This window comes from Artibeus jamaicensis, unplaced genomic scaffold (assembly GCF_021234435.1).
Source record: "Artibeus jamaicensis isolate MK-2021 breed Jamaican fruit bat unplaced genomic scaffold, CSHL_Jam_final contig_447, whole genome shotgun sequence".
Lineage (NCBI taxonomy): Eukaryota > Metazoa > Chordata > Mammalia > Chiroptera > Phyllostomidae > Artibeus > Artibeus jamaicensis.
In genome coordinates this window covers 1,640,871-1,665,956 of record NW_026521834.1, presented here as the reverse complement: position 1 = coordinate 1,665,956, position 25,086 = coordinate 1,640,871, and the positions used below count along the sequence as shown (strand labels likewise).

The 25,086-nt window shown below is 47.4% G+C and overlaps 3 protein-coding genes across 10 annotated transcripts; 1 reads left to right on the top strand and 2 right to left on the bottom strand.

The window, feature by feature from the left end:
- Positions 1-5,580: 5,580 nt before the first annotated feature.
- ISG20L2 (interferon stimulated exonuclease gene 20 like 2) lies at positions 5,581-14,274 on the bottom strand. 2 transcript variants are annotated; one of them, XM_037132559.2, is made up of 4 exons: positions 13,992-14,274; positions 12,596-13,426; positions 10,075-10,275; positions 5,581-9,357 (listed from the first exon to the last, which is right to left on the bottom strand). In XM_037132559.2, exons 2-4 carry the CDS (start codon positions 13,310-13,312, stop codon positions 9,244-9,246), a joined length of 1,032 nt encoding a protein of 343 aa, XP_036988454.2. In that variant the 5' UTR covers positions 13,313-13,426; positions 13,992-14,274; the 3' UTR covers positions 5,581-9,243. The 2 variants fall into 2 exon arrangements, with proteins under 2 accessions (XP_036988454.2, XP_036988455.2); XM_037132560.2 differs by lacking the exon at positions 13,992-14,274 and adding an exon at positions 13,802-13,985.
- A 29-nt stretch (positions 14,275-14,303) lies between these two features.
- On the top strand, positions 14,304-20,816 carry METTL25B (methyltransferase like 25B). 6 transcript variants are annotated; one of them, XM_037132555.2, is made up of 8 exons: positions 14,304-14,696; positions 16,938-17,062; positions 17,216-17,408; positions 17,814-17,930; positions 18,204-18,347; positions 18,803-19,287; positions 19,685-19,869; positions 20,266-20,816. In XM_037132555.2, the coding sequence occupies exons 1-8, from the start codon at positions 14,586-14,588 to the stop codon at positions 20,385-20,387; spliced, it is 1,482 nt and encodes a 493-aa protein (XP_036988450.2). In that variant the 5' UTR covers positions 14,304-14,585; the 3' UTR covers positions 20,388-20,816. The 6 variants fall into 6 exon arrangements, with proteins under 6 accessions (XP_036988450.2, XP_036988451.2, XP_036988453.2 ...); XM_037132556.2 differs by having other exon boundaries at positions 14,305-14,696; positions 17,868-17,930; XM_037132557.2 differs by having other exon boundaries at positions 14,614-14,696; positions 16,330-17,062; positions 17,301-17,408.
- Positions 20,817-20,912: 96 nt separating this feature from the next.
- Positions 20,913-24,565, bottom strand: MRPL24 (mitochondrial ribosomal protein L24). Of its 2 annotated transcripts, XM_037132561.2 has the most exons (7): positions 24,386-24,565; positions 22,919-22,980; positions 22,112-22,355; positions 21,924-22,019; positions 21,610-21,713; positions 21,240-21,370; positions 20,913-21,141 (listed from the first exon to the last, which is right to left on the bottom strand). In XM_037132561.2, exons 3-7 carry the CDS (start codon positions 22,292-22,294, stop codon positions 21,005-21,007), a joined length of 651 nt encoding a protein of 216 aa, XP_036988456.1. In that variant the 5' UTR covers positions 22,295-22,355; positions 22,919-22,980; positions 24,386-24,565; the 3' UTR covers positions 20,913-21,004. The 2 variants fall into 2 exon arrangements, with proteins under 2 accessions (XP_036988456.1, XP_036988457.1); XM_037132562.2 differs by lacking the exon at positions 22,919-22,980.
- Positions 24,566-25,086: the final 521 nt, after the last annotated feature.

Below are 25,086 nucleotides of genomic sequence, written 5' to 3'. Positions count from 1 at the left end.
TATTCTAATGGTTTCAAGAAAAAATTGGCTTTTGAGGGGTTTCTAGAAATTCCAGTTATAGTTAGAGCTTGCCACAAGAACTTTAAGTTCGAGTTCTACTGACTACAGACTATGTCACTCCAGTATCAACCAAAGTCTAGAGTTTGTTCTCGCACTGTTAGTCTTACCCGAAGTTGCTGAGGGGCGGCTTTAACAGGTTTTCACAATGACAGACGCTCCGGGCCCCGTAACTCGTTGTTGGTGGTGTTTCTGCTTCTCAGCGTAACTCTCGGGCTCTCAGACTCTGGCCTCCAGTCCCCTCTCTTGGACCATGCCTTTCTCTAGGGCCCCTTTCCTTTGCAATATGTGCATTGATCAGTGGCAAGTGTTTTAGATGGGGGTGGGGGAGTGCCCCTTACCCACCAAAGGAATTACCCTGAGGCCTGTTCCAAGAAAATAGTGGCCGAGTGGGCCTTCTTCTGTTCTCTGCTATTACAAACGTTGAAGGCAATGTCTACTGATTGAGGATTCACACCTATTCCTCCAACTTCTGAAGTTTCTTTCTGATGTCTGGTGCACTTTGACAGAGAAAGGTCATATTTACCCTTCTAATATTTTCAGGGGCTTGTTGATCCAAACCAGTATATTTTCTGTAGGCCTCGTAGGTTCTTTCCAGAAAGTCAGAGGGGTCCTCTGTGGTACTGCCTGTTCCATATTCAGACTCTTCTGCTCAGGGACTCCTTTCTTCAGTCCCTCATCTTATAATGCTCTGAGGAAGGCCATTCCCATTAGGGTCCCAGTTAGGTGTGGTTAAAGGTATTGGGAGTCCCATCTGGATTTTCTTTGTGCTGCTTCTAACACTCTTCATTTGCCTTATCCAATACCAACCTTGCTCATCTCCTGTAAGTAAAATATTCTTTTAGGCTTGTATGTCTGCCCAACTAGGATGGAAGGTGGCAAAAATTGATGTAACTAAGTCAGGCATTTTAGAAGGATAATCCCTATAAGGAGGATTTGAGCCCCAGCTGGTGTAACTCAGTGGACTGAGTGCTGGCCTCCGAACCGAAGAGTCACCAGTTCAATTCCTGGTGGGAGCACATGGCTGGGTTGTCAGCCAGAGCCTCACTTGGGGGCATGTGAGAGGCAACCGATCAGGTATTTCCCATATATTGATGTTTCTCTCCCTCTCTTTCTCCTTCCCTTTCTCTCTAAAAATAAATAAATAAATAGATAAATAAATAAATAATATTTTTAAGAGGATTTGAGGTTTTCCAGTTTAACAGGTCTAATGTAGAAAACAGAGTATATGCCTAACAATACGCAGTGGGCTAGCCCTACTCCCACTGGGAGTCTTCACAAAGGATACTGCCCTGCCCCTGTAGGGGCTTGTCCTCCCCCGAATTTGGCTCCCAGACGAGTTTGGGATGGAGAGACCAGTTCAGGCTCACCTTATTTGGCTCCCTCAGCTGGGTAAGGAGGACAATCCCCCAGGGCTGAAGGGGCTGTGGGAACCCTGACCATGCTCACAGCAGCCATGGCATCCTGATCTTCCCAGTACCTCTCTTCTGAGCTTCTGCTGTCTACCACAGGTAAATTCCCTTTTCTCTGGGCCATCAATCTATTTCCTTTTAATCCTACATCTGCATATTTATTATATAAAGTCATAAAAACCTGTACATAAGGTACTTCATCCCATTTCCCTGATCTTTGACAGAACAACAACAATTGCAGTACAGTATAGTAATTTAAAGACCCATTCAGTGACCAGTGCTCTCCTGAGTCCAGATTGTACACAGGCCAAGCAGTATTGCAATAAAAGACCATTTCAGGACTTCTGCCAAGATGGAGGCATAGGTGAAAACACTTGGCTTCCTCGCACAACCAAATCTAAAAACAACAAAGTTTTAACAACAATAAACGCAATCAAACCACAGAAAATCGAATAATACGGAGTCCGAAAACAACGACCCGTTCAGCTCAACCAGTGTGGGGTGAAGCCAGCAGCAGAGCGGGTCGGGCAAAAAAGATCCCCCGACCGGGGCAGCGTACTGGCAGGAAGGGCGCGGATCCCAGGTGCGGGGTAGCTACGGGCGGACCCAGGGAAGGCGAAACCCGGCTGGCTGTCCGTGGTAGTGCATTTGTGATCAAATAAACCAGTGAAGAGACAAGCATTGAGACAGACCGAGCAGGCCCCAGCGCAGGGCAGCGGGCTCGCACATTTGCGCTCAAGTAAACAGGCAGGGGCGAGCGGTGAGGTGGACAGGGCGAGCGGAGAGGACTGCCATTGCTCCTTCTCTGACCCTGCCCCCACACATAGCATCACAAACCAATGACCTGGGTGGCCCCGCCCTGGTGAACACCTAGGGCGCCTCTCCTCAAAGGTAACAGACACAAACAGATCAAAACATGGCTCAAGAACAACTCAGAGCCCCAGAGCCAATCAATCTAAGTGATGAAGAAATAGCCAAACTTTCAGATGCACAGTTCAAAACACTGGTGATCAGGATGCTCACAGAACTGGTTGATTTTAGTCACAAATTAGAGGAACATATGAAGGCTAAACTATTTGAAATGAATGGAAATGCACAGGAAACCAAAAGTAATGGAAAGAAAACTGGGACTCAAATCAAGGGAGCAGACCAGACGGAAAGAAAAAATGACCAAACAGAAAAACATAAAGAAACAAGAATTCAAAAAAATGAGGAGAGGCTTAGGAACCTCCGGGACATCTTTAAATGTTCCAACATCCAAATTATAGGAGTGCCAGAAGGGGAAGTGGAACAGTCACGAGTGGAAACCTTATTTGAACAAATAATAAAAGAGAACTTCCCCATTCTGGCAAAGAAAATAGACTTCCAGGAAATCCAGGAAGCTCAGAGAGTCCCAAAGAAGTTGGACCCAAGAAGGAACACAACAAGGCACATCATAATTATATTAGCCAAGATTAAAATGAAGGAATCCTAGAAGCAGCAAGAGATAAGGGGACTGTCACCTACAAAGGAGTTCCCATCAGACTGTCAGTCAGCTGATTTCTCAAAAGAGACCTTACAGGCAAGAAGAGGCTGGAAAAAGGTATTCCAAGTCATGAAATCCAAAGACCTACAACCAAGATTGCTCTATCCAGCAAAACTTGCATTTAGAATGGAAGGGCAGATAAAGTGCTTCTCAGATAAGATCAAATTCAAGGAGTTCATCATCACCAAGCCCTTATTAGATGAAATGTTAAAGGGACTTACCTAAGAAAAAGAAGATAAAAAGGTACAGAAAATAAGTAGCATAGACAGTAGATAGAAAATAGATGGGGGGAGGGTAAGAGTAGTATGGGAAATATAGAATCTAAAGACCTTGAGACATGTGTTCATGAACTAAAGGGGCGGGAATGATGGGGAAGGGGTGTGCAGGGTGGAGGGGAATGAAAGGGGGAATAGAACAAATGTAATGGCATAATCAATAAAATAAAAAATATATATATTAAAAAAAAAAGACCATTTCACGCCCTGGCTGGTGTGGCTCAGTGGATTGAGCACTGGCCTGCAAACCAGTCAGGGCGCATGCCTGGGTTGCGGGCTGGGTCCCCAGTGAGGGGCACATAAGAGGCAACCACATATTGATGTTTCTCTCCCTCTCTTCTCCTCTCTCTAAAAGTAAACATATAAATAAAGTCTTAAAAAAAAAAGACCAAACTTCCGCCAAGATGGAGGCATAGGTGGATATCCGTGCCTTCTCACACAACCAAGTTTAAAGACAACTAAATATTAGCAACAGAAAACACAGCCAGAACACAGAAAATTGAACTTTTCAGAAGTCTGTTAACAACAAATTCTTCAGCCTGACCAGTAACGGGCGAAACCAGCAGCTGGTGGAGCGGGGTTGCACAGGAAAACTCGGTCAGACGGACTCAGGCGCCCGGAATCCAGGCGCGCGGAATCCAGGCGCAGGGTTGGACCTAGTGAGCGATCAAGCGAGCGACCAAGCGAGCCACCGCAGGGAAACAGTGAGCGAGCAGGGCTGTGGGTTGACTGTGGTCGAGCATTGGTGCTCGGATAGACAAGCAAGGGAGTGGGCGATTGGACTGGGACCCAGCGGGTCCCTGCAGCAGGCGGCAGGGAGGGCGCCGCCATTTCCCTGCTGACCCCACCTCCACATTCAGCGTCATAACCCAGCGACTCTGAGTGGCCCGGCCCAGGGGAACCACCTAAGCCTCTGCTCCTCACCCAGAGGCATGAAACAGCAGAGGGTGCCGCCATTTCCCTGCTCTGACCACACCCCCACATACAGCGTCACAACCCAGCGACCTGGGAGTCCAAGGTTCCGCTCCTCACACTTATAGGGCGCAAACAGACCAAAAATGGCTCAAGAAGATCTCAAAGCCCCAGAGCCTATAAATCTAAGCAATGAAGAAATAGCAAAACTCTCAGACGCACAGTTTAAAACACTGGTCATCAGGATCCTCACAGAACTGGTTGATTATAGCCACAAATTAGACAAATATATGAAGGCGAAACTAATTGAAATGAATGGAATTGCACAGGAAACCAATAGCAATGAAAAGGAAACTGGGACTCAAATCAATGGAGTGGACCAGAAGAAAGCAAATAATGGCCAAACAGAAAAGAGTCAAGAAGCAAGAATTCAAAGAAATGAGGAGTCTTAGGAACCTCCAGGACATCTTTAAACATTCCAACATCCGAATTATAGGGGTACCAGAAGGGGGAAAGGCACAGCCACCAGTGGAAAACTTATTTGAACAAATAACGGAGAATTTCCCCAATCTGGCAAAGGAAATAGACTTCCAGGAAATCCAGGAAGCTCAGAGAGTCCCAAAGAAGTTGGACCCAAGAAGAAACACACCAAGGCACATCATAATTACATTAGCTAAAATTAAAATGAAAGAGAGAATCCTAGAAGCAGCAAGAGCTAAGGGAACAGTCACCTACAAAAAAGTCCCCATCAGACTGTCAGAGGATTTCTCAAAAGAGACCTTACAGGCAAGAAGGGGCTGGAAAGAGGTATTCCAAGTCATGAAATCCAAAGACCTACAACCAAGATTGCTCTATCCAGCAAAACTTTCATTTAGAATGGAAGGACAGATAAAGTGCTTCTCAGATAAGATCAAATTCAAGGAGTTCATCATCACCAAGCCCTTATTATATGAAATGTTAAAGGGACTTAGCTAGGAAAAAGAAGTTAAAGAAACATGAACAGTGAAAGGACAACAAACTCACAGTTATTTACAACCACACCTAAAACAAAAGCAAACTAAAAGGACAGCTAGATCAGGAGTGGAAACATAGAAATGAAGATCTCAAGGAGGGTTAGCAACAGGGGAGTGGGAGGAGGAGAAGGGGGGAGAAGGTACAGAAAATAAGTAGCATAGACAGTAGATAGAAAATAGATGGGGGGGGCAAGATTGGCATGGGAAATATAGAATCTAAAGAACTTGAGACACATGGTCATAAACTAAAGGGGGGGTAATGGTGGGAACGGGGGTAGGGTGGAGGGGAATGAAGGGGGGGGAATAGAACAACTGTAACAGCATAATCAATAAAAAAAATTAAGAAAAAAAAAAGACCATTTCCTTTTTAGTCATAGGTTCATAAGCATAGGTGACCAAACAGCCATTATTTGCCCCAAAGAGCTGTCTCTAGAATGGGAGCTCCCCCACCCCTATTCTACCAGATGGAGCCCTGTAATATCTCATAAACCAGACGGCACCTTAGTTACTGACAACTGTTCTAAATCATAACCTGGGATTACAATTCTACCACACAGAGCTCTGCAATATCAAACCAACCAGAAGGCACCTTAATTCCTGATGACTTCTAAATCATAACCCTGGACTACAACCTCAAACCAGAAAGGACAGTAATTCAATCCAACGTGAAGGTGATGGGGAGTGCTGAGAATTGGAGGAGAGTCCCCAAGTGAAATCACTTGGCAGCTGCTAGGGAGTCTCCAAACCTGCACCCTGTGGGCCCTCCAGTCCAGGCAGCCAACAGGACTTCTTGCCAGAAACCCAGACTTACTGGAGAGTTTCAAAGGTATCCCACCAGTCCCCAGAAAATGAAACGAGAAGTCAGTGTTCATGCTGCCTGTCACTACCAGAACCAATAAACAGAGACAAGGATTAAATCTTTATTGGTACTTTATTCAGATGCCAGTGATCTGAGATGATGAGTTAAGTACCCCCCAAAACTGTCTTAACATCTCATTCACTCAGAGCCACCTTTTTATAAGAAGTAAGGGTAGGTAAGGTGGTTAGGAAAAAGGTTAATCGGATAAGAACTGCAGTCTGGCAAAGACTTTCCTAGTACTTTATCTGTTGATCAACCATTTTTGTCCATTGCACACACTCCTCTTTGGAGCACAATGACTCATACCAGCTCTATAGGCTTGCAGACCCCCTGGGCCACAAAGGCTGAATTGCTTGCTGACCTTCTGGAGTCACAGAGGTCATGCATTCCAGTCCTGGAAGCTTTTCACTTGTATTAATTGCTTAAGCCTCTCAATTATAACTAAGGCTAAAATATTTTAACTCTTGAGTTCCCCTACCCAAAGAGCGTTGTGTACATTATACAGACTATAGATACAGGGTATTTACCTAGCATATCGCACACATCAGTGTTTGTCTCTAAACTTGGACTTTGGCTACTGTGCCTGGGGGACCAGTTCATAATTATAGTACTGTTGATCTTTCTTCTGGTCAGCTGTAATCATCTGTTGAACTAAGGATTAAATGCTTCCTCTTTGGAGCCTTCACTAGATCAGTGGGGCTTAAAAATTTTTTTATTGTCTTTTTTCTATTACAATTTAGTCCCCTTAATACCCCCTCCCCACCCTACAATCACCACACTGTTATCCTTGATTCCTTTTTCCTTTTTGCTCTATCTCTCCACCCCACCCTATAGCTGTCATCCTGCTCTGTGAATCTGATCAGTGCTTCATGAAGGTGGAGGAAGAGGCAGTACTATCATCTGAAATTTCAAAATACACCTCCCTTCCTCTTTTGAGAACTACTCTGTTAAGTTTTAGACTACCACGTTTATGATTGGTGAATATAGTTCTCAATCTTTACCCTTTCCCATGTTCACCTGCAGTAGTGGGTCTCTTAGCATTAAAATATAATCATGCCAGGAAGAGATTATTAGAAGAGTTTGGGTTTTGTCAGGAATGTGGTCCACTCTAAAGGATCTTAAATTTAAAGCCATAAAGGTTTTGCTGATAGGGATTCAGGCAGCAATCTGTAGTGGGGCTCTTCAATTATCAATTGATGAAGCCAGGATCCTGGGGACAGAGGGTTGTGGACAAGAAAGGGGACTGAATGACAGTGTATCCCCAAATACCCTTGCAGGGTGGACTGGGTTCTGATCAGAAAGTGATGAGAGAAAACAGTGCAAGGTCCTCTCATCCTCCAGGTCCTTCCTGGTGAGCAGACAGACTGAGCTCTAATGTTGGACTGAGACCAGGGGCCCTGTAGAACATGAAGATGGGGGTTTCAGCGTGAAGGGATGAAGCAGAAAAGCCAGTTGCTACTTTACCAAGATACATACAAACCCAGTTTTGTTTCAGCCAGCAGGTAACGCAAAAACTGATCTCAGATGAGGGTTGTCTAGTTAACTGATCATGATGTAATGAAGACTTGCTTTCTTGTGTATGTCTAATTGGGAGTGTGGCCTTCCTAGTGTGTAGGGCACCTGGGACCTGGCACCTTGTGAAGTGTCACAGACAGTTCAAGTTGGACTAAGCAAGAACCAATTTTCTCAGGAGCTCAAGAGGTGCCTGTGCAAACAGATCCTGCAGCACAGTATGTGACAGGACCACATGTTTAGTCTTGTCCTAACCACCCCTGCTACAGGCAGCCATGACTGTGACTCTGGCCCTTGAAGTCAAACCAGCCACTCAAGAGGGCACAAGTCCCAGTAAACATATGGAGTCTGCATTTTCTCAAGACAGTTATCTCAGACACAAGGTCAGACCTGTGACTCACCTTCCCAAAATGAGGGTGTGTACCAAGGAAATGGCAGCAGGAACAACCAGGCTAGCACCAAGAAGCACCCTTCCTCTTGCTCCAACCCTCCCATGTGCCCACTGAGTCACTCTCCTAGTCACATGTACTCCATGTAAAGGTGTTCCAGTGGCTTGGGGTGTGATGTGAGCTGTGCTTTTTGATTTGTGGGAAGGGCAAGGACCAGGCACCAGAGCACACTGGCTACACAAATAGGCTTGTCCATGCTTCCTGATGACTTCCAGCAAACCAGGACCCAGTCAGTGCCACCCAAACACTGGGACCTCTTACAGAATTACAGCCCAACAAGACCTTGCAACAAAGCAAGTTAATCCCCAGGTGGGTATTTTAGCTGGAGCACTGTTCCATACTCCAAAAGGTTGTGAGTTTGTTCCCTGGTCAGGGTGCATATGGTAGGCAACCAATCTATGTTTCTCTCTTTCTCTAAAAAGAAATAAAATAAAAGACCACATAATTATTTTTCCATTAAAATTTATCAAGGAAAAAGATTTTATCAAGGGAATAATTTGAGTTTTTAAGAGGCTTATTTTAGCAAAGTAAAAGACTTTAAAATTCTTTTTTAACCTATCAGGTGGGATCTAAATTAAATAAATCCTCTATTGCTTTAAGAGAGAGAATGCTTTCCTACATCATAAAAGTTGATTTTCAAATCATACTCTCTTACCTCTCTATTGCCTTGGAACTCACCAGGGATGGTTCTTCTCAAAGTCAGGGAGGAAAAAACAGGTGATATTCTGACACAGACTAAATGTAGACTTTGATATGTAATGTAACCATACAATTATCATCCAACCAGGATACTTCTGAGAGTGAAAAAGGGTGCTGTTAATTATTTGAGAACAAAAGGCATACAATGGGACATATAGCTACCCTAGTGATAAGGCAGTCTGGGAAACTAAATTTCCCAGTATGCCCCGACCCTTAAAAGTCAAAAAGCTTGACTAGAACAAAGCACCCTGGGACCTGTGTTTAGCACCATTTAACGGGTAAACAGTGTAGGGCTGGGTACTGACATGGAGATTCCTCCTTCATGGGACACTTAACCAGACACACGACACAACACCTGAGGTGAGATTTCAATACATATTAAGTCTGGGGTAGAGCCTCTCTCCCCGCAACAACTCTGGTTCCCAAAGGTGGGGAGCTGGTAGGATTGTCCTGTCCGCTGGTTCACTGCCCTGTTTTTCCAGGTGTGGTGCTGCCTCTGCCTCCTCTCACCAAAGGTATCCCCACTGCTGCTAATCTTTGGGGGGATTCTGGGCCAGGTGCTGTTCCCACTCAACTTCAACCAACTTGTACAGCTCCATGGTGGCCTGAGCGTCTTCCACAGAGGAATGTCCACTTTTCCCAGCCTGATCAAGGGAGGAAGAGAAGAGCAAGAGGCTGTAAGAAATTGTGCTTTTTTTCCCCCACTTCCCTACTTGCTCCCTTCAGGCGCGATACAAGCTGTTGTTTCTGCAGACTTGGTGGGCTGCAAAGGTAGAACTCTGGTGGGGCCCTTCCCTTTACCTAATTTCAAGGGTTCAAGTCCTAGAAAGCCTTTGCTAAAGCCTGCCGCAGTCCTTTATGTGGTACCACGTGTATGCCTTATTTTTCTACACTGTAGAAATAGGACATCCAGATCACAGCCAGACCGTCTGAGTCTTCCATCTTCCCCTATTCCTTAACTCTCTCTATAACATGTGTCTACAGCCTCTTACCAGGTATATCTGCCCTTCCTTGAAAGCCAAACATGTGAAATACATGAGAGGTCTTTGCAACCACTATGAGGTCTTTAGACCACCACCTGACTTTCCTCTTTTCTTAGGGTTTTACACCCACTTAAGGCTTTTTTTTCTTTTCCAAGTAGGCTTTGGAACACTGTGAGGTAAAGAACAGGAATTATTATCCTTATGTATACCTAGAGAAAGAGAAGTTGACCCCTTACGCCAACACTCTTCCTATAAAGGCAGCCTGCCTGAGAGATCTCTACAACCAAAAGAATTCTGGTGTCAGAGCCTAGAGACACAGCAAAGAAAGACTCCACAGTGTCCAAGCCAGGGGCCTGGCACCATGTGGAAGGATGCTACCTGGATGTCCCGGTTCAGCAGTTTCTTGGTGAGATGCTTCAGAGACATGGTAGCATTCTCTGGGCAGTCAGCCTTCCGGTTGAGAGGGGGGATGTGGGAGGTGTCACGGGTGAGAGACTTGGGGTGAAAATACTGAAGGGCTTTGAAGTCGTTGTGGATGGCATGTCCCACCACTATCTTTCCTGTGAGTATCTTCAAGATCTGAAAGCAGCGTGGAAGAGACGGTGATTAGGAGAACTCAGGTAGAGCCCTGAGTCCTAAAAGTCCATCATGGTCCTAGGTCCTTGAAGATTTTTTTCCATCAAGGGCCCACCTGCCTCATCCCTGAAATGCCCTCTCCTACAAGTTTTCTTTCACCTGATATCTATCTTCTCTCCCCAAGATGAAAATAGATATTTTGTTTAGTTTTGTACTTTTTATTTTTCAACTGCAGTTGACTTTCAATATTATTTTGTATTGGTTTCAGGTGTACAACATTGTGGTCAGATAATCATAAACTTTACAAAGTGTTCTCCCCAACATTTCCAGTACCCAACATGGCACCATACATAGTTATTGCAATGTCATTAACTGTATTCTCTATACTGTACTTTACATCCCCATGACTGTTTTGTAACAACCAAGTTGTACTTACTAATCTTTGCACCCAGTCTCTCAACTCCCCTTCCCTGAAAGTAGGTATTTTTCACAGTGTAACCCCAGAGAGAGATAAACCCCAATTCGTTGTTCCACTTATTAATATATTCATTGGTTGATTGCTGTATGAGCCCTCGTTTGAGCCGGTAATCAAACCTGCAGCCTTGGCACTTTGGGATGATGCTCTAACCAAATGAGCTACCCAGCCAGGACCAGTGTAACCCTTTTTGGACTAACTTACATTGCAAGTGGCTCCTTACCTTCTCATTATTTTCTATCCCAATAATAGTCTAATTTGCCCACAGTCCCAAATGACATTCACATTCAAGATGTTTCTGTAACTATAAAGCATCTAGTTCAGTTCTGGCTTGCTTCTTGAACTCCTTTAACTGTTACCTTTATGCTGGCCTTAGGTGTCAGGCTGGGACAAATGGAATCAAAGATGGGCTCTAGGGAGGTGATGGAAGCCCCAAATTACAGGTAAATTGATATACCTACATATATTTTTGTTTGTTTTTTGCAAAAAGAAGGTCTAGGCTTTCATCATATCCTCAAAAGGTCTACAAGCCATAAAAGATTAAGAATCACTTAAGACTGCCCTGGCTGATGCAGCTCAATAGATTGAGCGTGGGCCTGTGAACCAAACAACTGTGGTTCAATTCCCAGTCAGGGCACATGCCTGGGTTGCAGGCCAGTTCCCAGCAGGGGACACATGAGAGGCAACCATACATTGATATTTCTCTCCCTCTCTTCCCTTCCCCTCTAAAGATAAATAAATAAAATCTTTACCAAAAAAAAAAAAAAAGAATCATTTAAGACTAAGGCTGCAGAGGGAAGTGATCCGGTGACCCATGCTTGTGCTGTTTTAACAGAAAGTCAGTGCCATTGCTTTATAGATCCTCCTGCTCATAACCAGGTGTCTACCAGCCATTTGGGAACCTTATTCACACCAGACTTAGAACCAAATAACTTCTCACCATTTCAGGATCTTAAAGCATGGTGACATACTATCAGCGAGGACAACCAACCAAAGAATGTGCTATTGCTCTGAAGGCCATTCCCAAAATGGAGTTCCAAATAGGTTTTAAACAAGAGCAATACTCCTGGAAAAATGAGTACATGGTCTTCCAATAGGACCCCTTGCTAGGGGTCAGACTCATCTGGCTATACCTTGGTTTCCTACCCCACTTGAACCCTGGGGAAATGATATATGATGAAAAACAGATGCAGTCTAATCAACTAGGTACTTAGTTGATTTTACTTGCAGTTTACTGTCCAACAACACCTTTACTTGCATTAATTTCAACACATAGCCCTTGTTAAGCCCAGCAGATTGTCTATCTCAGACTCACCCCACCTTCTGCCTCTCCCAAGACTTTGGCCAACTTTGCCACTAATGCATGAGTTTTTCAACTCTTTAAGTTTTTTTTATAAAATCCAACCGTTTCACCTCTGATGAGCCTCCTCCAACTGACTATTCTGGTATGTAAGGAAATACTGTAATGGAATGTGTCTAGAGAAGGCAAACTGTGCAGCTGAAATTACAAAGTGGTGGACCAAGGGCGCTCTCTGGAGGCCGCCCAAGGCCAGTAAGCTCCCCTCCTTTCCATCACCTCTGCTGACACACCCTCCTTTCCTGTTCATTTATTGTGTTCCCAGTACCCAACAGAGGGCTACAATGAGTAAGTTAGCTCAATGGGTGAAATGAGACACATCAGCCATGTCTTTTATCCCCTTCACTGCAGACTACCTGTCCCACTTATATAAATAACACCCAAGCTCATTCTGTAAACATTCTGCCTTCTCCCACCACCAACATGGTCCACACCTGCCTGGACCTCTCCCCACCCACCTCACTGCTACTGCAGTGCCCCATGCCTCTCACCTGACCCCGAGCAATCTTGAAGGGTGTAGCATTCACCATGTGGTGCTTGCGAATACCACTCCATCTGGTGCGGTAGTCCACAATGTGGCAGGGGGGAAGGATGTACTCATCATAGAGCACATCTCCATTGTAGTTGATGATGCTACATCGAGCCAAGGAACTGACATGCCCCTTGGGTCCTGTGCCCACCATTTCACAGTCAATTGCCACCATCTTCCTTGGCAGCATCTGGGATGCTCCGGAAAATTTATTCTCTGAATGAGCTGGGGTATTCTTCTGAGGAGGGTTCTTCTGGGGGTCCTTCTTCTGGTGGCGAGCTGGGTGGCTCTTAATCTTTGGAAGGGCACTCTGGAACTCCTCCAGCAAATCTACTTTAGCCACAGCAGAACCAGCCTTCTGTGAAGGGGCAGGGGTCAGCCAAGGCACAGATGCTTTCTTGTCCAGGGACTGCTCTGACCCACCACTGGAGGCAGCAGTCTTCTTTTTTGGAGGGGGAGGGATTTTCAAAGTGTCATCCATCTGAGGAGTTTCCCCTTTCTTTGGAGGTTCTGAGTGCAACTTAGGCACATTGCTAGGGGGCTGGTTCTTCTTATTCAAAACGCCTCTCCTTTCCAAGAGCCGCCGCTTCTTGACAAAATTTCGGTGCTTGGCATTCCCCTCTAATGCCTTTTTGGGGGGAGGTTTACCAAAATCCAGATTGAGAAGTAAGGCAGACATGAGGATGGTGGATGATAGGACAGCAATCGGGAAGAGTGGCTTACCAATGAAGGGTTAGTGAACTGATCCTCTGCTGAACCCCACAGACCAACATCTGGAGGTTTGTAATATACCCTGGGGAAGAAAGTGAACTTGATAACAGAGCCCAAAGGCCTGGGAGAACAATAAGATTCATTTCCATAGGACTTAAGGGAGAAAATACATCAGAGCAACCTCCTTGATAGTGGGGGAATGAATCTGTAATGTGAAATGACGTTAGGAGCCCTGAGACAAGCCCACAATTAACCAGCCCTACGGTCTTAGGAAGGTCATTTCTCCTCTCTAGAGCCTTCTCATTTGTAAACTGAGAAGGCTGAAGGGCTAACCAGCTCGATTCTGTCTGAGTCTGGAAAGCCAGAATAAGTAAGCTCCTACTACATCTGCCCAAGGAGGGAACGTTTAAGTACGCTCGAAACCAGTGAGGAGTGCGGCATACGGCATCTAGATTACCGTGGCATCCCCATCGCGGGTTCCAGATCGAGGGAATCTCCACATGCTTCTCACCCAAGTCCTTCTCCCAAGAAAAGGCGTCTGACAACACACAAGGTCAGGGGGAAAGCTGAGGCGGCGAGCAGGCTACCTAGGCGAGCACACTTTGGCTGTCCCGTTCACGGAGCCCGTTCTCCTCATCATCACCTACCTCCCAGTTGAGCCCGCTAAGACCGGAAACGCCCGAAGCCGGCACGGAAATTTGCTCCCACCTATGGGGCCCCGGCTGGCAGGCACGCGGTTTGGAACATTCCCGCGCGCGTGCGCCGAGGGACAGCGGCCTGAGCAGAGGCGGTGGCGTGGGCGTGGGCGGGATGCGCTCCACTGGTCCCTTTGGCTCCGCTGGGGTGCAACTTGAAAGTGTGGGGAGGCCGCGACAAACGGGAACTACCGCCCGCGGGGGCCCTAACTCCACTTCCGGGGATGGGCAGGAAGTACACGGGAAGGGGCGGGATTTGGACGCCCGGCCAGCCTCAGGAGCGTCACTACCTGACACTCCACTATTGCTCGCCTTGGACTTGGGCGGGTACACCTTTGCGCTGTGGACGTCGCGGCCTGTGACGTCGGGAGGACGTCTTAGGTCCTCAGCCTCTACCTGGAACTCGGGAAAGACGGTGGCAGAGGCCAATGCAGACTGATTTCTTCTACAGGTCCAAACCAGCTCTAGGTTCTGGGTCCGCGTGGTGTTGACGCTGCCTTCCTTCTCACAACGTTTTCGCTCGTGGCGCCACCAACTGGAGCCCAGATGCCGGGCGTTTCCGCTCGGGGCCTCTCTCAAGAGGAGAGGAAGCAGCTAGCTGTGAACCTCACCCGTGTCCTGTCGCTCTACCGTTCCATCCTGGACGCCTACATCATCGTGAGGCCATGGGGGTGTGGCGGGGTGCTTCTGGTTGTGTGCATGGCTAGGTGCCCACGACAGAGAAAATCTGGAGTTAGCTTCTGAGCTCTTCTATGACTTTCAGTCTGTCTTTACAAAAAACGGTTAAAACTGGGATGATTCCTCTTTTTTTTTTTTACAGATGACACAAATATTAATATTTCTGATATCTAGGTTGTTTTTCTAACCTTTCTAAATCCAAAGTAATAAAATGCATGCACATTTGAGCCGCGCTGCAGCTACGTTGAACTCTCCTAGAACATGTGAGGTGTTCCAAGAACACACAAGTGCATTCATCCATGCTTAAATTCCTGATTTTGTAACGTAATGGAAAATAAACTTTGGAATTAGATAGACTCCGACCAGAAACCTGCCTCTCCTACTGTAGTAACCTCAGGCATTAAATAAAAATTTCTCCTAGCCCTAGTTGCAAAAATAAATTCCTATTTGAAGGATCATTGAGAAGAATAAATTAGATGGTGTATTAATGGCACCAGCAACTGCTGAATTGTTCAGCCCACAAACCCAAAAGCCATCTTTGATTCAGCTTTTCTTCACTGATCTACAGTCCAATCCTTCAACAAGTTCTCTTGGCTCTACCTCCAGAAAAAAAAAAAAAAGCCAAATTCACTCATTTGTCTCCATTTCATTGCTACCAACCTGGGCCAAGCCACCATTATTTCTCTCGTGGACTTAAGCTCCCCCATAACCAGTTCCCCACAAGCAGTCAGACTGATTTCTTTAAAAATATGAATCTGATCACAACAGTTCCTTGCTAGGCATTTTGATGAAATCCTAACTCCCTACCATTACCTTTAATACTTCTGAAGCCCTGTGGGATCTGTCCCCTTCTGCTTCTTGAACCCCATCACATTTCATTCCCACATTCATTGTACTGTACCCCCACTGGCCTGATTTCTACTCCACAGATATGGCAGCCATCTGGGTCTTTGCTCTTACTGATCTGTCTGGAGTGGTTTTCCTCAACAGAAAGGCAATAGAATGGTTAAAAGCAGGAATTCTAGTCAGGTTGATTTCAAATTCTAGCTCAGCAACTTACTAGCTTTTTGACTTGGGCAAGTTACTTAAGTTGCCAGTTTTCTTTTTTTAATTCTCAGCCGAGGGTATGTTTTTATTGATTTTAGAGAGAAAGAAACATCAGTGTGAGGGAGAAACACTGATCAGTTGCCTCCCCTAGGTGCCCCTACTGGGGATCAAACCTGCAACCTAGGTGCGTGCCTTGACCAGAAATTGAACCTGCAGCCTTTTGGTGGACAGGACGATGCTCCAACCCACTGAGCCACCTGGCCAGGGTGCCATTTTTCTTATCTGTAAAATGAAGGATAAAAATGATTCCTACCTCATTGCAATTAAATGTGTTACTATAAATATAAAATGTTTAGAATAGTGCCTGGCATATTATTTTATAAGTGTTTGCTATTGCCTGTTTTTTTTTACATGCCTGTTTCCTGTTCATCATTCAAGTTTCAGCTCAAGTGTCAACTCAAGCGTTCCTTCATTTCTCTAAAATGCTCATTCAGAGTCTCCTTATATTTCATTGGTTTTTTCTTGTCTCTGTGCATTTGATGTTATCTAAATTTTTTTTCTTTAGGTAAACTCTGCAAGAGCAAGAATTTTGTCTGCCTGATTCATTGCTGTATCATAGAATAGAGCTTGGTGCATAACCGAAGCTCCAGAATTTGTGTTCAACAAATGAATGAATAAAAATCTTGGCATATCAGGTGTCTGGCATATATAACAATAGGTTACTAAATGGTAACATACTAATACTGCATGTCAGTCACTGTGGTGTTGGGGCTGCTGATGTAAAGAAGACACCATCCCTACCCTTAGGTTCAGTTGAGTGGAGGAAACAAGCACATAAATAAGTGGCAAACTTGAAAAGGAGAGATGTGTTCAGAATGCATTCTGGTCTCCGAGGAAGGAGGGGAGTCTGGAACAGGCTTTAGAGAAGAGGTGACTCAGATGAGTAGGAGGTACCTGCTGGTTGCAGCCAGTGTTGAGAGTGGGGTGGGGACAAATGGGAACGATAGTAGTTGGTGGGGTTTTTTGAAGACTATTTCTAGAGAGGGGGAAGGGAGAGAGAAAGAGAGGGACACAAACATCAGTTGGCTGCCACATTTCAGTTGGCAGGACGATGCTCGCCACGGAGCCACCCCAGTCGGTAGCAGCCTGTTGATCACGTCTCCCCTTCTGCAGGAGTTTTTCACAGACGGCCTGTGGGGCACACTGCCTTGCTCATGGCAGGAAGCACTGGATGGACTGAACCCTCCACAGCTGGCCACACTGCTGCTAGGGATGCCTGGGGGCGGGGACGTGGTCAGGTATGGGCAAGGGGGGCCCTCTGCTGGGGGACTTGGCACTGACCCCTGCAGCCAGCCGTTGCTCAGAGTCTTACAAGGGCTTCCTGGGTTGTACACTGGTGCCCTCAGGACACAATGGGTCTATTCACTGGGGGTCTGGGTGGGCTATCTCAGGTACAGGTCGGTGTGGCCACTTACCCTGTTGGCCCTGAAGTCTACAGCCTATGCCCTGGCCTTTAACCGGACACCTGGGTTTCAGACCCCCTCAGAGTTTCTGGAGAACCCCAGCCAGAGCTCCCGACTTACAGCTCCATTCCGAAAACACGTCAGGCCCAAGAAGCAGCATGAAATCCAGAGGCTGGGAGAGGTAAGGGGGATGTTTGTGGTATAGGTAGTGTCTGGGGGCCGGGGGACTTGTTAAGCTGGTGGGTTACAAAGATGCAGGCACTTTGTATCACCTGCAGGACCAGAGACCCTAGAAGTTTCCTTCCTTGGCAGACATACTAAAATCATAACTTATGCTGGTTTGGGGGATTTTTTTAATCCTTTTGCTAGATTGGTTGGTAGCTATGGCTGAAAGTCCTGTTTTGACACCTCCGTAACCTGCCATGGCTTCACAGACAGGCTCTTGTTCTAAGGGGGAGACTGAATACTGACCTGAGAGGAGCAAGGTGCCTGGGTCAGCACCTCTACTATTAGTTTCCCTATCTTATCTCTTCCATGGCACCCTCTACCCCTTTTCCTCTGCCATCTTAAGCTTCTCCATCATTAGGCTCCAGGAATCAAGAACCAATGGCCAAGAGACCTCTGTTCCCACCTTTTTCAGTTGGTGAAAAAGCTGAGTGACCTCACAGGCTGCACCCAGGTTGTGGATGTGGGCTCAGGCCAGGTGAGCTGCACAGACTCCGAACATTGGTTTTTCTGGGGGGGGGGGGGGGGGGGTAGGTGAGGGGAGTGGTGGGGCTAGAACAGCTGGAAGGCAAGTTGTCAGGCCCCAGGCCTAAGGAGGCAGGCACCAAGGAGCAGTAAAAGTAAACAGGACAGAATTTAAGTCTTCTGGGAGCCTGTGACCCAGGTGTCTGTCCAGGCCACTGGTAGAGAAGGTGACAGTAGGTAAGAGCACTGAATGGAGCTGTCTCTACTCTCCCTCTCATGGTTCCAGGGCCATCTCTCTCGCTTCATGTCCTTGGGGCTGGGGCTGAAGGTGAAGAGCATTGAAGGGGATCAGAGACTGGTGGAGAGAGCCCAGCACCTGGACCAGGAGCTCCTGCAGGCTCTGAAAAAGGAGGAGAAGAGGAACCCACAGGTAGGCCAGCCCTCACCGCAGCCGGAACTGCAGGAGCAGGGTCTGACTGGCTGAGCTGTCTTTCAAGTTTCTCAGCTTGAGATGGTGTGGTCCCTATTTCTGCTAACCCCTTCCCAGGTTTTCCCTTTGGCAAAGCCTTGTCACATCTTAAAAGCACTGTCTAGTTACAAAGTGCTTTCCACACTGATATGTCCATCTCACAACTGAAGTAGCCAGTCAGTATTATACTTGTTACAAATGAGGAAACGGACTCAGAGATGAAAAAACTTGTAGTTAATGATAGGTCCATAATTTATCCCATCTCTTGATTCAAGGTTTAGCTCTCTCCCATGCCCCAGCTTCTCATCCACCTTCTCCCTTGGGAGAGAACAGAGGACAGATTCCTGCAGCCACCAGAGGTGGCATGGGGACAGCAAAAAACTTCCCACCTATTTTGTCCTTTCCTGCCTCCACAGGTGGTGCAAACTGGGTCTCGCCACTCCCCACACCATGTGGTTCAGTGGGTAGACCCCAGGACTCTGTGTGAGGAGCTCCTGCTTCCACTGGAGGACTCACGTCAGGGTGGGGCCCGCTTGCTGCTGACAGGCCTCCATGCCTGTGGGGACCTGAGTGTCGCCTTGCTGAGGCATTTCTCCTACTGCCCTGAGGTGGAGGCCCTGGCCTCAGTGGGCTGCTGCTACATGAAGTTGAGTGACCCTGGTGGCTACCCCCTGAGTCAGTGGGTGGCCACGCTGCCTGGCTATGAATTGTCCTACAGGCTGCGAGAGGGAGCCTGCCATGCCCTGGAGGAATATGCCCAGAGGCTACAGAAAGCAGGCCCTGGCCTCCGAACCCACTGCTACCGGGCAGCACTAGAGACAGTCATCCGGCACGCTCAGCCCAAGCTCCGTCGGCCAGGCGTGCAGGGGATCCCCAGGGTCCACGAACTCAAGATCGAAGAGTGAGGCTGGGGAGTTTGGGGGGATGGTGTCAGGAGCCAACTGGAGGTCTGAGTCCCCTCACACCCTCTCTTGCTAGCCAGTCCCTAAGAAAATCTAAATGCTCCCAGGGGGTGATTCTAAGTTCTCTGACTGGGGCAGCTTCTCAAAGTTTCTTCAATATCAGGAGACTTAGGGTTTATAATGCTAAAAATATGGCCAAATAGTTGGACAGATCTGGCTGAAAATATATTTTTAGATCAATTTGTTATTGGACAGACAGCTGACAGCCAAAGAAACATTTAAAATGCAAATTAGGGTAGAAAATCAAGCAAATTTGGATTCAAATTAGGAGCCAATAGTTTAAGTGGGGGCGACCCCGAAAACCAAACTGAGTGCTCTGTGTGGCTGACTCCACAGATATGTGCAGCAGGGGCTGCAGCGGGTGGGGCTGGATCCCCAGCTGCCATTGAACCTGGCTGCCCTTCGGGCCCACCAGGCCCAGGAGAACCGTGTGGTGGCCTTCTTCAGCCTGGCCCTGTTGCTGGCTCCACTGGTGGAGACACTGATTCTACTGGACCGGCTGCTGTATCTTCAGGAGCAGGGTGAGGGTGGCCTACAGCAGGGGCCCAGCATTCGAGGGCCTAGAGTCCTGGGGTTCCTCCTTCAGGGTCCAGAGTTCATCACTGTGGTGATTCTTAGGCCACCTGCTTCAGAGTCACCAGTGATGGGGGTGGGGTGGGGGACCTGTAAACAGATTTCTATTGAATTAGCCTCTGGTGTGTGTCCTTGAAGTGCCTTTTGAGCAAGCATCCCTGGCTTTGGGAACCAGCATTATGCCTCCTTTCAAGTCAGTGCCTCAGGTGTTCCTGGTAGAGAACTGGGTGTCCTTAGTCTCCTGGAGCTCCCCCCATGGGGAAGGGGGCTATCCCTGCCTGGGCAAGAAGTACAGCTGAGAGTGGGCTTCATTTCTCCCCTTAGTAGCTCTGTCTATCTCCCAGGCTTCCATTCTGAGCTCCTACCCATCTTCAGCCCTGAACTCTCTCCGAGAAACCTGGTTTTGGTGGCCACCAAGGGGCCCCTGGGTCAGGCCTTCTCTGTTCTGGAGAGTGAAGACAGCTGACAACAGCCTGCGGACGGGCACACCTGGGACCCGGGAGCCACACTGGGGTGGTAGAGTCTGCATTCCTGACCCAGAAAATGAGTATCCTGCATCCTCTCTGGAATCTTGGCCCCCCACAGACCTTCAGCTTCATACTCTTTATTTCACTCCATGTATTATGTTGTATTACATAAAAATTTATTTTTAATTTAAAAAGTCAGAATCTTTATTTTCCTTCCCCTTCTGTTAAATACGGAAAAGGACAGGTGTACACCCTCCCAACTTAGATCCTGCAGAGGTGCGACAATTAGGTTTCATGTCCCCAACCCCCACTGCCCTCCAGAACAGGTGGCATGTTCCCAGGGCTCCACTGGAGGGAACCTCTCTCCCACCAGTCTCCATCCCTGAATCGGTAAGCCCTGTGCCTCGGAGGCCACCTTCAGGCTAGCTAACTTCCACACACTGGGGCAGGTGGCTCCCTCCCTGCAGCCCCTGGAACAGGCACCATGGATTAGGGATGCCAGAAAACAGCAGCTGCACACGGAGGAGGACTCATGACTCTTTACTGGTAACTGAAGAAGATGGGACTCCAGCCTTCAAGGATAAGACAAGGAGGGGAGAAGCTGCTCTCCCCAGGATCAATACCAATAGACTTTCTTGTGTCTCCGAGTCTCCTGGATCCCCACTGCATCCATCACCTCCTCTTCCAGAGTCTTTAGACGGGGCACATAGGTTCTTTCTAGAGCATCTTCCACTGATGTGTCTTTGGGGCCATCTATGAGCCAGAGGAATAAAGATGGGTGAGAATCTTAACATCCGTTACTCCCACTTTCATCAGCCTATTCCATCTTCCTGTCCCTCATCCAGCCTCACCAATCCATGTTTCGGGGACGATGCCATCAGCTCTGGGAAATTCAGGTTTGGGAATGATCCGTCCTGATCTTGTGGAGACTCGGACCCGCTCTCCTGCCTCAGTAAATCTCCACTCCACTTCTGTGGGTTTCCTAGTGGACAGAAGAGATGAACCAGGCCTGGGGCCAGGACTCCCTGCTACTCCACAATGTAGAATTAAATGGCTGAAAATGCTACCTCTGTATTGGGATTGCCTACAGGGGGTCATGTCCATGAGATGGCCCCTCTCAGTTTCCAGAGCATCTAAACCACCACTGCCATTGGATAAATGCAGCTAACATTTGTAAGAACTCAGGGTGGGAAACCCTCTAACCAGAGCCCACATGCTAACCTGTCCACAGGATCCACAAGTTTGACTTGGTTGTGGAGCAAGGGTGCTTCGCTGGGAATCATGGTTCCCCGGTGGTCCTTGGTCCGGCCAATATAGCGGTAATGCTGTCCGAAAGAGGAGGGGTTATCAGAAATCAAAGGGCGTGAAGGTGACTTGCTTACCACAGCTCTGAGCATCCAACCCGTGCTGAAAACCGGAAGGTTTAGTTACCTCACCATCCCCTCAGCCAGTCTTCTGACTCCTTTGCTGCTCTTAATAGGTAGGAATAGATGGGACAGGCTTTCTGAGCGCCCCCATCCCCACTCTTCACTTACTGTATTCAGCCCCTCCAGGACCACCCAGTTTCGCTGCCGAATAACTTGAACCACTTTGCCTTGCTTTCCAGCATCCTTGCCTTCTAGGACCTCCACCTGTGGCAACACATGAGGGTCAGGGAGGGAGATCCTTCCCCAGGAGTCCCCCCCCCCCCCCCCCGCTTCTCTACCTCAACTGGGACTCTCACCCTATCCCCACAGAACAGGTGCCAGTCTTCATCGGAAATGGGTTCCACAGCTACTGGGCGCCGCCTGGTCCCTGGAGGGTTCTTCCTCTTGTCTGCAAGGGACCCTGGGCGGCTCATCCCATAGCGATAGTTGGGCGGCAGAGTGACCTTGGATGCCAAGGCCAACAGGGCAGAGAGACGCATGGCTGAAGGCTCTGAGGAGTCCCCTGGCCAGTGAAAGACCCAGAAACCTTCCTACTCAGCTCTGGAGTAGATAGAAACAAGGGGGCAAAGAAGCAAAGGGAGGAATTTTTTTTTAAAGCATTGACTCCATTGCTCAGTGGACCTCATCTCACTGAATCCCCATAATATATTATCTTCACTTTACTGAGTCTATTTCCTCAGAAAGGAAATAGATTCAGAGAGATTAACTAACTTGCCCATGGCCATAAAGCTACTGTGCAGAAGAAACAGCCCTGGCTGGTGTGGCTCAGTGGCTGTCTTGAGTGCCAGACTGTGAACCAAAGGGTCACGGGTTCAATTCCCCAGTCAAGGCACATGTCTGGGTTGGGGGCCAAGTCCCCAGAAGGGGGTGCGCAAGAGGCAACCACACATTGATATTTCTCTCCCACTCTTTCTCCTTCCCTTCCCCTCTCTCTAAAAAGAAATAAAATATTTCAAAAAATTACTAAATGCACAAACAACAGGATGGGGGGGACAGCAAGTTATGGGACAAACCACTGGTGTATGGCCAAAAAACCGGGCAGTTATATAGTAAAACAACCAAATAGGGAACAGAGGTAGAAACTAAGATTAAAATGTCCTTACACCACTTCCAATGCCCATCTTCAGTCAGGAAAAGACCACTCCTTTTTAAGATAGCTTCTTTTCTAAAAGAAAAGGACCCAGAGTCAAGCTCTAGGATCACTGTGTCCTAAATTGCCCATTATATACCCTAAGCCTCTCAATTTTGGATGATGAACCAAATCTATAAGGTGGTGAGAGAACTAAGGGCAAAAATAAGAGCTTCCATTTATTGAGCACTTGCTACCTGCCAGGTGCCATGCTTTGTGGTTTCATCTATCACTTTATTTAAGAAAGAAAGTGCCATCAATCTTGTTTTATAGCTAAGAATGAAGTCTAGTTTCAAAGTACAAATAAAGTGCACTACAACGGCATAAAGAGCTCTGTACTGGAAGTCAGATGACCTGGGTTCTACTCTAGTTCCTACTTCACCATCCTTATTCTGTGACCCAAGGCAAGCATCACGTTCATCATCCATAAAACTTTACCGGGTTGTTGGTGTCATTCAAATTATTTTAATGCTAAAAAATATAAACAGTATTATCCTGTTGGGGTAAAATTTAAAATACGTATATTCTGGTACAGGCATAAATGTTGATGGGCAGGAAATAACTCAGGTACTTGTTTAAGGGGGAAAGGAACCGTTTGGGAGGGCTATTATTTTCCATCTTGATTCTTGCCATAATGTTTGCATTTTTAATCATCTTTTTAAAATAAGATTTTAAATTTATTTTTAGAGAGGGGGAAGGGAAGGAGAACGAGGAGAGAAACATCCATCCATTGCCCTTGGCAGGTCCCAACCAGGGACCTGGCCCAGCAATTCAAGGTTGTGCCCTGACCGGGAATCAAACTGGTGACATTTCTGTCTGTGGAGCGACGCCCAAAGTACAGAGCCACACCAACCGGATTATCTAAACAATGGGATATTGTGTAATTTTTTCCTTTATACTCCTCTATATGGAAAAGGCCTAATGTTACTTTCAATTAATGCTAGTTGAATGTAGTCTCAACGTCCGCATTCAGATTCAACAAATGGTTAGTGAGCACTATGAGACAAATACTGGGAACTTCACTATTACTGGTATTTCATCTTCCCACTGCCCTGTGATTGAAGTAGACAGGAGACAGGGACACCAAGGCCCGGAGAGTTGAAGTGCTTGTCCTAGGTCATACAGCTTGACAGAAGCAGGGCCAAGCTTAACACCCACGACTCCTGCGTACGACTGCAAAAAGTCCCTTAACCTCAGCCATTCTAAATCTGAAGCTCTGCGAAGAGATCCCCAAAGCCACCCCCCCCCCCCATCTTTTCCTTCCATTCCCTGGAAAGGTTCGTGTCCCTTTCACAGTGGGACTTTCGCGGCATGTTCTGGAAGCGCCGTGCAAGGTAGTGCGGTGGGCCGTCTGCCTTTCAGGCCTCAGTTCCAAAGGCTTACCCGCCAGCCCCATCACAGGTGCGGCGAAGTCCGACCCCAAAAAGACTGCTGCACCTACCCGCTCCAAGTTTCCGGTGTAGAGCAACTCTCCGCTATACCGCTGAGCGACCGCCCGGGAAAAGGAAGACCCTTACCGCACCCGCCACCAGGACGAGCGCAAAGTTGCCAACACTTTCGCTTTGCAGGCTTCACCTCCACTTGCGGGGGTTACTCCGTTTATCTGTTACACGTGGGCCCGAAGCCACGCAAGTCCCCGCCCCTCGGCTTTGTGGGAAATGTAGTCTAATCGTAGAGCGAAAGCTCAACCGATCTAGCCTCTCTGCATGCTGGGAGTTGTAGTCAATAGCTACGAGGCAAGCTGAAATAGGAAATTAGGTCAGGTAAGGAAACCAAGGGAGCGTAAATCATCGTGAAGCACGTCAGACGTTGGAGGTAAAAGGCTGCCGCACCTGGCACATTCCTGAACTTGCTGTGTGCGGGCTGCTGGGAATTGTAGTTGAGCCGATGGCTCCATTTTCTAGGAGATAGTGGCTTCCAGTTTGAAATAGAGGGCTACTCTTTCCAGGCAAGGGTACAGACAATAGACGCCCCTACGCGCCCTTCTTTTGGAAGAGGCCAGAAGAGATTAAATACTACCATAGGTGTTCTGAAGGACGGGATGAAACGCGGGTCCTTCCAATGCCAGTCAATGATCTAGTCACAAAGTGTCAAATCTGGAAGGAACTTCATACGACTTAATTCAGCCACTTGACTTGGACT